The sequence below is a fragment of the Pimephales promelas genome, chromosome 23 (genome assembly GCF_988280905.1).
Source record: "Pimephales promelas chromosome 23, fPimPro1.hap1.1, whole genome shotgun sequence".
NCBI lineage: Eukaryota > Metazoa > Chordata > Actinopteri > Cypriniformes > Leuciscidae > Pimephales > Pimephales promelas.
In genome coordinates this window covers 10,681,716-10,693,894 of record NC_142791.1, presented here as the reverse complement: position 1 = coordinate 10,693,894, position 12,179 = coordinate 10,681,716, and the positions used below count along the sequence as shown (strand labels likewise).

The 12,179-nt window shown below is 38.9% G+C and overlaps 1 protein-coding gene across 3 annotated transcripts in view; it reads left to right on the top strand.

Moving 5' to 3' along the window:
* Positions 1 to 7,798, top strand: part of lrrtm4l1 (leucine rich repeat transmembrane neuronal 4 like 1) — an 88,891-nt gene extending 81,093 nt beyond the window's left edge. For all 3 annotated transcript variants that reach the window (XM_089126269.1, XM_089126268.1, XM_039675348.2), the window contains one exon: positions 7,237 to 7,798. In XM_089126269.1, coding sequence (XP_088982395.1) covers positions 7,237 to 7,302 — 66 coding nt within the window. In that variant the 3' untranslated portion in view covers positions 7,303 to 7,798. The remainder of the gene's footprint in view (positions 1 to 7,236) is intronic.
* Positions 7,799 to 12,179: the final 4,381 nt, after the last annotated feature.

The window sequence follows — 12,179 nt, the reverse complement described above, 5'->3', positions numbered from 1 at the left end:
TATAAATAAAACTGAAATAAATATGTATTAAATCTGTATCCCTGCAGGGCTTTCAGGCATCATAAAGGGAGCAAAGCTCACTGGAAGAGAACTTTCATGTCTGCTATACATGAAAAATAAAGCAGGAGACCTTGTGCACAGCAGCTGACCTCCCATTGTTTGCAAGGCACTGTGGGATAATTGGAGCCTTGGGCCGGATACTTGTAAAGAAACAGCATGGCTTTACTGACAGGTTGAGCCTGACATATGTCTCACTTAGCGCTTCACTGCCGACACAATGCAAGCTAATTACTACATGTTTCTGCTCCTAATTAAACCTCGCTAATATGATCTAATCACAGCTCTGCCCACGAGGAAGTGAGGTTAATTTTACTTCCCTAAATAAAGACAAAATACAGTCTAGGTAATCACCTTGGCCTATAAACTGTAAGTGATCATCCACTATTTGACTTAGCTCTAAACCGCATTTGTTGTGCTACGTGTGATAATTAAAGTTGCCGAGGGTTCAGCCAGGCAAAGCTTGTTAGCATAATTAGTCAGTTGCCTATTTATTTGAAATTTACAGCCATGCTCATCTCCTCTTTTTTCACCTTGTCTGATTTATCAACAGTTTTTGCTGCTACAATTTGTCAACAATTGCAGGACTGTCATTGTATCAACCTGTCACTAGTGCATAGCCTGTCACTACTGTCATAACTGAATCATTTAAATCACATGCTATTATACTGGTCTCACTGTGTGTGTATACTGTGAACCGTGGCTGTAAGCAATGACTATTTAAATAATCGATTCTTCTGTTGACTATATATGTGATTAACTGACAAATCAAATATTCCGCATTGAATTATGTACAATTTATGGTAGTGTGATTTTTTTTTTTTTACTAATGAACCTTATTGTAACACTTTACAATAAGGTTCATTAATGTATTAACTAATGAAACAATCTTAAACAATATTCTTATTTGAAAGTAATGCTAACCATATCTCTTCCCCTAAACCTAACCCTACACATACTGTAAGTCATCCCTAAAATCAGAAGGATATGATGATGTAAAAGCACATAACCCTGGTTGTAAGCCTAAACTTGACATAAACTGTAAACTTGTCCCTCAAATCTGATTGGTTGATTGGAATAACAAAGATTTTTATCAAGGGACACGTTGCACTTGGTGAAATCAGGTTCTGCCGTCTGGCACAGTATCTCAGAAACCAAAAACAAGCGAAGAAGAATATCTTTGTAAACCAGAGAGACGTGAATAGCTGCAGGTTGAAGAAACGGGTGTGCTGAAATGTACACAATGCTACATCTATCATCAACCCCTAACCCTCCCCTCCCAAACAGGCAGCTTTTACCACCAGTAATAAAAACCTTTCAGCCCACTTCTCTGACCTTGCAGAAACCCATGCTTGAAAACAGAGGGAGTGGAGAGAAGATTGCTTAGGCAAAAGTAAGCTAATGTGACCATCAAACATTCAACAGCATTTACATTAAAACTCTACAGTTACCGAATAAAATGTGAACCCACAAAGGGATACAGTATAGGACTGTGAATCTTGATGGACTCAATCTACCTGATGTATGTTTTGATCATCGTTCTGAATCTAATCCAGATGATGTTTTTGTCAAAAACTTTGTTTTTTAATGAAAAGTACCTACATTCTAGTGTTGATAACACTTTTATGATTACACTTTTACTGGTTGTCATACCAGTGCGTCACTGTATTCTTTTCATTTTGTATTTTTGCAGATTTTATTGCATACTGTATTCCATGAACTATTACCTATGATTCCTTTCTGATTTAAATGATCTGCAAAAGTGTTATAACACAAAAAAATGGATTCAAATATTAATTATAATTATAAATAATTTTATTTTCAGGATAACTAGACAGTGCTTGACGCATCAAACAAATATGTAATAGAGTTTGACATGCGACAATGCATGTGTTTTTTATACACAGCAATTATTATTTGTATTATTCTTATAGTATTCAGTATTTGTTTTATAATGCTATGTCTTAATAATTACTGAATACTACTTATTTTTTATTGTTGAATGATTGATTCTGATTGGTTGACAAACATTCCAATGTGTACTATTATTATTATTTTTTATTTAAACTAATCACAGTTCCATATCACTTCATAATTATTTTAGTCACTTCAGCAAGTTCTTACTGCATACAACAGCAAAAAAACCTTAACCAGAAAATCAAACTTTTTAAAAAAAAAATAATTAATTGGCCTGTCATCAGTTATTCTTTTGATATTTTATTCTGTACTCAGTCAATGACAAAATATGTCTTTTATTTTTTATAATATCCTAAACATTGTGAAGGTAAAGGTCGACTTTAAAGGTTGCTATTCAAATGCTGCATACCGCCAGTGTAAGGGTTTTGAACTCGGCTACAGGGTGTGAGGAAATACACATCTATTATTACTGTTATGTCTTTTTTTCCCATTCTAGAGTGTGCTTCTGCATGTCCTTTTGGGGGACTTGAGGTGCTTTTTTGTTTGTTTTTATTAGTTATGATTCTTCATTGCATGCATAGCAGGGCTCTGTGCTCACATTTTTGTTATGGAACATTTGTTCCAAAGTTAAAAGTCACTTTTTGATAGATTCCCCATAGGCGTCTCGCCGAGCTTGGGCCTCCGGCTGCGAACGATTCAGGTTGACTCAGAGTTGCATTACGGCTTTGCAGCCCTGGTTAGCGGCCAACTGGTATCAGCAGGGAGTGATGATGGGAGCTGCCTCGTATCGAAAGGTCATCTTGACCGATGCGTCCGACCAGGTTGGGGCGCTCTCTTTGAGGGCAGATCAGTCTTTGGCCTGTGGTCAGACCAAGAGAAGCTCCTTCACTCCTTCCAACGTCTGGAAATGATAGCGGTCGAGAACACGCTGAAGTGCTTCCTCCCCTCCTCATACAGGACCATATTCTAGTCCGTTCGGACAACATGTTTGTGGTGTCCTACGTGAACTGTCAAGGTGGTGTCAGGAACCTCTGCCATCTAACAGAACGCCTTTTCGTTTGGTCTTCGCACCATCTGCACTTGCTGAGAGCTGTGCATGTGCCAGGCCCCCTGAACGACGGCCCAGAAAAAATGTCCAGGGACATTCCCCTGGAGGATTGGTCCCTGCACCTCCAAACAGTCCAGTCACTATGGCGCCTTTTCGGTAAAGTGGAAGTCGACCTCTTTGCGTCAAAAGAACAACGCTCACTGCCCAACGTTCTTTTCGAATAACGAGGACACGCAAGCCCAAATCTGGCCCAGCCGCTTGCTGTATTCTTTCCCTCCGTTCTCACTATTGCTACAGGTAATCAAGAGAATCAGGGAAACACGCCACTCAGTGCTCCTTATAGCCCCGCGATGGGAGCGCCAAACTTGGTTCCCGTAGCTGACGGGACTGTTACAAAATGCCCTGTGGCCGATTCCGGTGAGGACAGATCTCCTTTCTCAAGCTCGCGGCTCGATCTGACATCCCCATCCAAAACGCTGGTCTCTGCACGCATGGTTGGTCAACGGATACCTGTTATCTTGCCAGAAGGAGTGATAAACATGATTACGCAGTCTAGAGCTCCCTGTACTAGAAAGCTTTAAGCTTTAGTGTCTAAATGGTCTGTGTTCTCCAAATGGTGCACAGACAAAAATCTAAATCCACGAACGTGTGGGGTCTCGCGGTTCCTTCTTTTCTTTCAAGAGCTGTTGGTTAAGGGGAGGTCCCCCTCCATGCTTAAAGTCTATGTGGCGACCGTTGTAGCGTTGGCAGAGTTGACGCGCAGCTGATCACTAGGAAGGAATGAGCTTGTCAGCCGCTTCCTTAGAAGAGTCAGCATGATGTTTCCCCCGCGCCCCCTGTCGGATCCTATGTGGGATCTTTCTTTGGTCCTCGAGGCCCTGAAAGCTTATCCCTTTGAACTGTTAGATTCCGTGGATCTAAAGTATCTATCACTCAAAACCGTTTTTCTGACTGCTCTATCATAAGTCATACGTTGGGGGACACTGTCTGTCAGCGCTGCATGTCTTGAGTTAAGGCCGAATGACTCTAAAGTCATCCTCAAATCTAGACATGGCTATGTCCCTAAAGTGATTGGCACTCCATTCAGAGTGCAGGTCATTTCTCTATCGGCTCTGCCAGCATTCGAGAGCGATGTTAATCTCCTCTGCCCGGTCAGGGCGCTGAGGGCTTACATTATGCACTCCGCCCTCTTTCAGGCGCTCGGGGCAGATTTTTGTTTCGTTTGGTGGGTCTCGCCAAACCAAAGGTCCCGCTGCCTAGAAAAAAAGCCTGTCCAGATGGTTAGTGGATGCTATCGCAGCTGCCTATGCGTCAATAGGTCTGCAATGCCCTTTGCGTCAGAGCTCATTCCACTAGAGGCATTTCCTCGTCGTGGGCATGGTCCAGCGGAATTTAAATTCATGACATGTGGCGGCGGGCTGGGCCTCCCTGTCCACCTTTGTTAGGTTCTATAACCTGGAAGTTCCTGCCCTGTAGGCTAAGTGAGATATACGTTCTGTCCAGATCTAATCGTGCACAGGCTTCTCTCTCCTGGTTAAGAGTTTCACTATATTGGGTTAATATGCTACATGCTTATAAGGACCGGCAGCGCTGCTCTGTATTCCCTATGAGTGCTTATGTACTTGTGCCGGCCCGCGTTGCTGGCCGCCTTATTCCCCGGTTCTGGGATCCCCTGGGACTTGTGAAGTGGATGCTTGGCACGCATGGCATTGACAAAGGGTTCTCATAGCATAAGCTAACTTATGCAATACGAGAGAACCTTCCGTAAGTGAACGTATCGGTTACCTAACGTAACCTCGGTTCTCTCTAGAAGAGGGAATGAGTATTGCGTAACCTGACGTGCACGCACCACGAGCGACTTTCGCTTCAGTTGACGAAAACCAGGGAGACAGCCTCTAAGTCCCGCTTATATACGCTAAGCCATGCCCATTCTGGTGGGCTAAGACACGATGAGGGCGCAAGTCATGCGCAGGGCAGCTAATTAGCCTATACCGATACGTTCATGCATGCTAGACAGCCTGCTTTATCTGCTAGCTGCTGCACTGTGTTGACAATGAATACAAAAATTAAGGATAATTTTTTGGCTTCAATATCTTGAAAAGATGAATCTTTTCCTTAGCGTAAGCTAACTTACACAATACTCGTTCCCTCTTCTAGAGAGAACCAAGGTTACGTTTGGTAACTGATATGTTTTACAATGGTTACTGTTCTAAAATAAAACAATCTTTATGACAACCTTTATGCAGCTAACAAAGACACAGCTAATAACTAACAAATATGTGAGGGCATAGCTCATGAATGTTTAATGAGTTACAAGACACTCTCAGAAGGTTACCCATCAACATCTGCACGACACAATTAATATTCACACAGTATACCTTCATTCCACATTGGGCCATACATTCGGTAGCCTATGCTGTTTTTAAATGGAGCAGAATGCCCTATCGAAACATAACTTGCATATAAAGGAGGGTACATTTTTTTAATGATTCCTGTATATCAATCAATTAAATTTACCAGTGCAGGCAAATCATTTTCCACATACACCCTTGTAATTTTCAATGTCAAATGGCCATGCCGTAGAGCCCTGCATATGCTGTTCTATCTCAGTGAAAAAACTCGCTGTCAATAAGTTCAGCCTCACTAGAAATTCATTTAAATTGTTAGTCAAGGGTATACAGCTTGTGTCAGCCAGTTTGAATACAAGAAAATCAAAGCTCGCCCTCAGGCTGCTCGTAGTTTCGCAATGGTGGAACTAAGCTGCCATTTTTAGGTATCTCGCTGTGAAACACAAACCGTGGCTTTAACTAAAAATCAGATTCCATTATCTTTGCCTGAAACTTGAGTTTACTGGCATTACATCCCATTTCTCTATTCAAAGACATTGATCATTGTTTTGTTTTTTTCTCTTAAAAGGGATAAAAATGCAATTAGTCATCATTTACTGTATTTTCAAACCTGTATGACTTGTTTTTTTAATGCTACTCAAAATTAGATATTTTGCAGAATGTCCAAACTGCTCTTTTCCATACAATGAATGTGGATGGGAACCAGGGGCAGCCGTTGAAATGAGCTGCATCAAAAGTTTACTCAGAAGTGTTAGCGATATGACAAACAACCCATTCCCTCTGTGTTAAATTATGAAGTGAGAAAGATTTAATTAATTTGACGTCGAAGATTTTATTCTTATGGGTATGAAAGGCGGCATCACTTTTGTCCTCATTTTATCAAGTAATTATTCCAATCTTTGTCTTCAGGTTGAATCATTGGGCAGTATAGCTGCTATTCCCATGGTTTCTGAAAGAACCTAGTTGAACTTGAGGATAATCGAGATAATGATGATTGTGCTAAATGCATATTGCTAATTAGTATTCACAGTGGGTTTTTTTTTAACCCATTCAAGACGAAGTGCTCATGACAGCAAGGTCACTTGAACTGAGTAAATTGAGCAGTCGTCTTAACTGTAATTAACATCTTAACAATGATGGCATACAATGTGCTGCCATATTTGATTTCTTACTTTCTTTACTGATAGCTGCCAAATCATCCAGTTCTGCTTCACAAAGTTTTTTTTTTTTTAATTTCTTGGTCATGCATGTGTGTTTCATTTCACAACACAATTGCATGCAGGTGAAGTAATGTGTCTGATTTATTATCCTGATCTGATATTTTTATATAATCATATTTATCTTTAATAAGCGCAAATAAAATACAGAAGAGGGAAGATGAAAATCTTGTATTCATATTCGTTTCATATGTAGTGTGGTGTTTTATCATATGTTTTTTTTTGATTACATAAAAAAAACTAAATACATAAATAAATGTTGTGCGTTGTAACCATCAATTTTTCATTTTTTTATTACACCACATTAATATCATAAATATTCATAAAGAGTCGCACCACATGACATTTTTTCAATAATATAATTCTATTTTGCTAAATTATTATATAATTTAACCCTTATATTTTTGACTCCCCCAAAAATATAGAATTTTTTTTATCCCAAAAAAAGAAAGAAGAAAAACATGCACATCATAGAAAAGGTATTCAGGATGATGTATGATTTGCATTTTTGAAATTGTGGAATAAATAAATAAATGCATCAGTACAAAAGAGAACATCGTGTATCGGTGTACCCGTGCATTAGTTCTAAGCTTAACCTCATGTTTTTGTACCGTAGTAATCATCATCTGTCTTTTTTTGCTGCCTACAGAATGAATACACGTGTCCCAGACCGTTACCTGGAGCTTGGATTGGAGACATACCGACCATACACTAAAGGGACTCTTTTGTTTCATAAAAATAATCCACCGGCGGAGGATTTGTGCCTAATTGCATTCCACCAATCGCATCAAGCTTTGTTCTCATGATACTACTCATGCTGTCAGTGCTTCTTTAATGGATCGCACTGGATATTACAGATGGACATCTGAGAGACAGTCGGAACAGATGCCTCAGATGCATATTTTACTAAAACACATTTGGATGCCTCACTTTGTTCTTTAATACATGTGTCAGGTGGGTGAAGAAGCCTCCAGTGGGCCATACAGAGCAGGGTGAGTGCTCAAATAAAGAGCAATGGAACATACCAATGAAAGATATCCAGCCTTTGATGAATCGCCCAGCGTCATTTGACGCATGAGTGGACCTATACATAAACTATAAACCTTGTTAATATATCCTCAAATTGACCCTTTCCTTTGTTATTTAATGTAAATCCTTGGAAAATTTGTGTATCAGAATAACTTAATAAAACGACTGAGTTAAAGTCTTTATATTTGCTGCTTAATGCTGGATTTGTTATGCTTTGAGTTTCTGCAAACCTCTTTGTACAGTTTTATTTGAGGAGATTCTCAGATTTACATGCCCCACACGACAGTAATAGACTTCGTTTACCAAATAATTGAAACATGACCATTGATCTCACTGACTATGTCAACACTGACTCAATGTTTGAGTGTAAATATGTAGTCTCATTTTATTGGAGAGAGTGCAGAAAATGTCAAGATCTGAATATAGAGGTTTTAAGTGCTAGTTTAGAGGTGAAGCGTGTCATTTGGTGCTGCTAGTTGTGCAGAAATTATACACTTCCCTGTTAAAATGGCATTTGTGTTGGAGAAGGGTCATAAAGAGTATGTGTGTGAGTGTATTGGGTGGGTATTGATTTGTGCAGGTTCCGCCAGCCCCTCAATCTTGAAATATTGCCATTTGAAAGTGTAATTTAATTTTATGCTCCCCCACGTTAATTTAATAAGTACATTTTTGTAACAAACTGTAAGAATTGTACACCACCAAGTTCTGTTTTTTAATGAGAATGTTGTCAAAATCAATGGTGAGAAATATACATTTATCAAATGGAAATTAGTATTGATCAACTTATTCTATTTTTATGAATTTATTATTAATACTCTTTTTAGCAATATGGATTTTCCAGAAGAAAAAAAAAAGAGAAAATGTTACTGAGAAGAACCAAGTAGGCTCAACAGATCAATTTTCACTTTTTGGACATTTCATGTACAAGCATAAGAATTAAACAACTGTAGATGTGATTAGAAATATGAACTAAATTAGTTTGGGGTCTGTACAAATTTTGTTTTAATGTTTTTGAAAGTCTCTAATGCTCATCAATGCAGTATTAACTTGATCAAAGTAGTGAAACGTTTGTGTTAAAAAAGGTAATATTATGAAATATTATTACAATTCAAAATAACCGTTTTCTACTATAATATATGCTATTTATTGATATCGAAGCTGAATTTTCAGCACTGACTCCAGTCTTCAGTGCCACATGATCCTTAAAACATCATTCTAATATTATAATTTGATACTCAAGAGACATTTCTGATTTTCATCAATGCTGTAAACAGTTGGAGTGCTCTTTTTTTGTGAAAACCATGATACATTATCGTTTAAAAAAATGTACATAAAAAATAACAATAAACGATAATTGAGAAAATCAGCATAGAATGATTTCTGAAGGATCACACTGGAGTAATGATGCTGAAAATTCAACTTTACCATCACAGATATACATCACATATATTCAAATAGAAAACAGACATTTTAAATAGTCATAATATTTCGAGACATTATTGTATTACTTTATTTTTATTTAAAAAATGCAGAAAATTCTTTCATAAACACATATTTTTTTTATTCCAAACTTTTGATCAGTAATGTAACGTTCAGAAGGTTTTCACTTTAGAGCTTATATGGCTATTTGTGTCTCAAACTTTGGCATTTGCTTCTAAGTTTGTGTGACTAAAGGGGCTGATCACATTGACCATGATTTGCAGCGACAAAATCACTGGAAGACATTCATTTTCACTAAGTGTTAGTGATTTCTGGCAACAAAGACGACGACGTGGGCATTTTTTTTCTCATTTGTGATACGATTTTTAAAAGCAATGGCCAATTACACACTGCCTGCGGCATCATCTAGCGGCCAACTGTACTGCAACCTTTAGCCATTCAAATCTCTGTCATTGTGGCCACAAGTTAGTAAAAGAAAGTTCAAGCTACTTGGCTGCCCCCGCATGCTCATGCCAAGGAAATGTCCTCCCATATTTCGCATTTTTGAATGCTGTCAGATCAATATTGGCCTCATAACCCTGAAGGAGAGCCTCTCCGATTTGTGCCTGCCCTCTTTAAACAAAGAAAGTTCAAAATTCTTCCAGGCATGTCATAATTATCACTAAATGTGACATTTCTCAAGAGGGGGCTAACAAGAGTTTGTCCCTCACCAAGTCCTGAAGGAACACGTCAAGCTGTCTAATATGAGGTCCAGATGGCATATCAGCTCCGGTGTTTTCCTTCAGTGTTGTATCGCTCCCCTTCTCTCTCTTGCCTGCTGAAGCGACAGCTAAACAGACACAGCACTGTGTCTGACCAAACTCTCGCCATGAATTATTCATCAGCCCCCATCCCTTCTTGTTCAGTCACCGACCTCCTACTGGAAGAGTTCTGTGTTCAGAGGACCCGACTGCATCCAGATATTGGCTGTTGTGTGCTCTATTAACCTCAATCATGATATGCCAAGAGTGCTCAATTTTTCCATTACTTTAAGTGTGGACTAGACATGAACTAGACAGACACCTTTCACGCAGAAAGCGTTTTTGCACTACACTGCTTTTTCATTGTTTTTCTAAGTAAATATGCGATAGATGAATGTGACCATCGCACTCACAGGGTTCTAAAAACACAGCACTGTAAGTTGAAAGTAACTCCAAAAACGCACCTTGGATTTTGATCTATTCCTATAAAACGTATCCTAGATAGCCAATGACATCTGGCCCAGTTGCGGCCCACATTCTTCTGGCCCACATAATAGTGAAATAGCTTGCAAATTGCATGTAAAGGAAAAGTCAGTCTGTGCCATCTAGAGTTTAAAGTCGGCATGAAATTAAATTTGACAAATCTTTTTATATGCAATACTGAAGTGTTTATTATACGATTTATCTGTGCACTTCATTATTTTTTCAAAAATGCATGTACCCTCCCTTATATTCTTTAATCAAAGACATTACCCTTCCCTCCCCCATCGAAACGACCTCTCTTCTATTTCAGTCACGTGGAATGGCGAAAGGGTGCGGTCAGATCCGATGAGGGTCCGCCTCTCAGACCCCGTTTACACCTGGTATTAAAATGCGATCTGTATCCAGATAAGTTATCCGGATAATAAGTACTGATTCCGTTTACACCTGGCCACATAAATGTGTTTTTGCAAAACGGATATAAATCCGATCTTCACCTCCTGCGTTATATGCAGATTTATTGGATTGCACGCCACCAAAAGCAACAGATCTGAGCGGCATTTTATTGATCATCAGCTAATTTCCAAATCAGAGACATCAATAAGAGAGAGTGGCAACAGGCCTGGTAAGATAATTTCGTTTCTTTACTTGAAGATGTTTTAACTGCGTCTGTGACTTACTTTCACTTTTATTTGCGATGTTTGCACGTTGAATAGAAGCTCAGCTGCTCATCTGCGGTGATGCGTGTCGCGTTTCGCATCTGACTAGGCTATAACATGACATAGCCTATATAACACGCTCTCACTCGTTTATTTTTTCAGCATTTTTGGGAGGAGTAAAATATACATATGTGGTTTCAACAACCAGATTGCGTTTACACCTAGTAAAGATCCGGACACAATGCGAGCCAGACTACCTCCAGATGTGGTCAGGCAGATCCGATCACGATCCGATCACAACGCGTTTACACCTTGCATTTTTTTTATTATCCGGATAACTTATCTGGATACAGATCGCATTTTAATACCAGGTGTAAACGGGGTCTCAGAGACTCGCATTCAAATCTGCCTCCATTTTGTTTGCAACGCCCAACCTCCAACGATCCAATGAATTCCCGAAGGACGAAATCAAGCCCTGCCCTACATTTTTTTCTAATTTCAGAAGAGGTTTCACTCGGATTCGTACGTCAAGACAAGGAAAAAATGACAATCTCAACTTTTGTTTTACGCCGACTTTAATGACTGAACTATATAATGCAAAGACAATTCATCTAATTGAATTATCCAAATACTGTTGGAGCAATATTTTTTGTAGTAGGCTACATTTGAAGTACATTTTTGTTAATAGTTAAAAACTGCAATAAAAATATCCATTTCGATCCATGCAGGAATCGACAGACATGATCATGTCAGGGTTTAAAAATACTCCTAATTATGCCTAGATGATGTTTCAGTTTATCAGTTTAAAAGCATAATTGCATGGATGATTGACACATGATCATGTAAATTGATGTGTCTGCTGCTGGAAAAGATTAGGTCTCATGGGAATATATCTCAAGAAGAAGAAAACTGGCCGGTTCTTGATCTTTAGCCAATGGTTGTACATCCTCCAGGGAGCATGAGGTTGGAGAAACGATGCAACCCAGCCAGAAATTTTCTTTCCAGAACACATCTCACAGCTAATTAAAAGTTAAGAGATGATATAGACTGTCCAGTTCACCCAGCCTTCACCCACACAAAAGTACAAGTTTGGTTAAATAATACCAACAACCTGATAATTAATATGAAACCAGTCGTCTGTGTTATCCATAAGCCAGCAGATAAGGTTTAGTAATAAAATATGAGATCTCTTTAGCATCTCAGCTGTTTTATTGATATTATACTCCAAAATAAAAGTTCTGTCA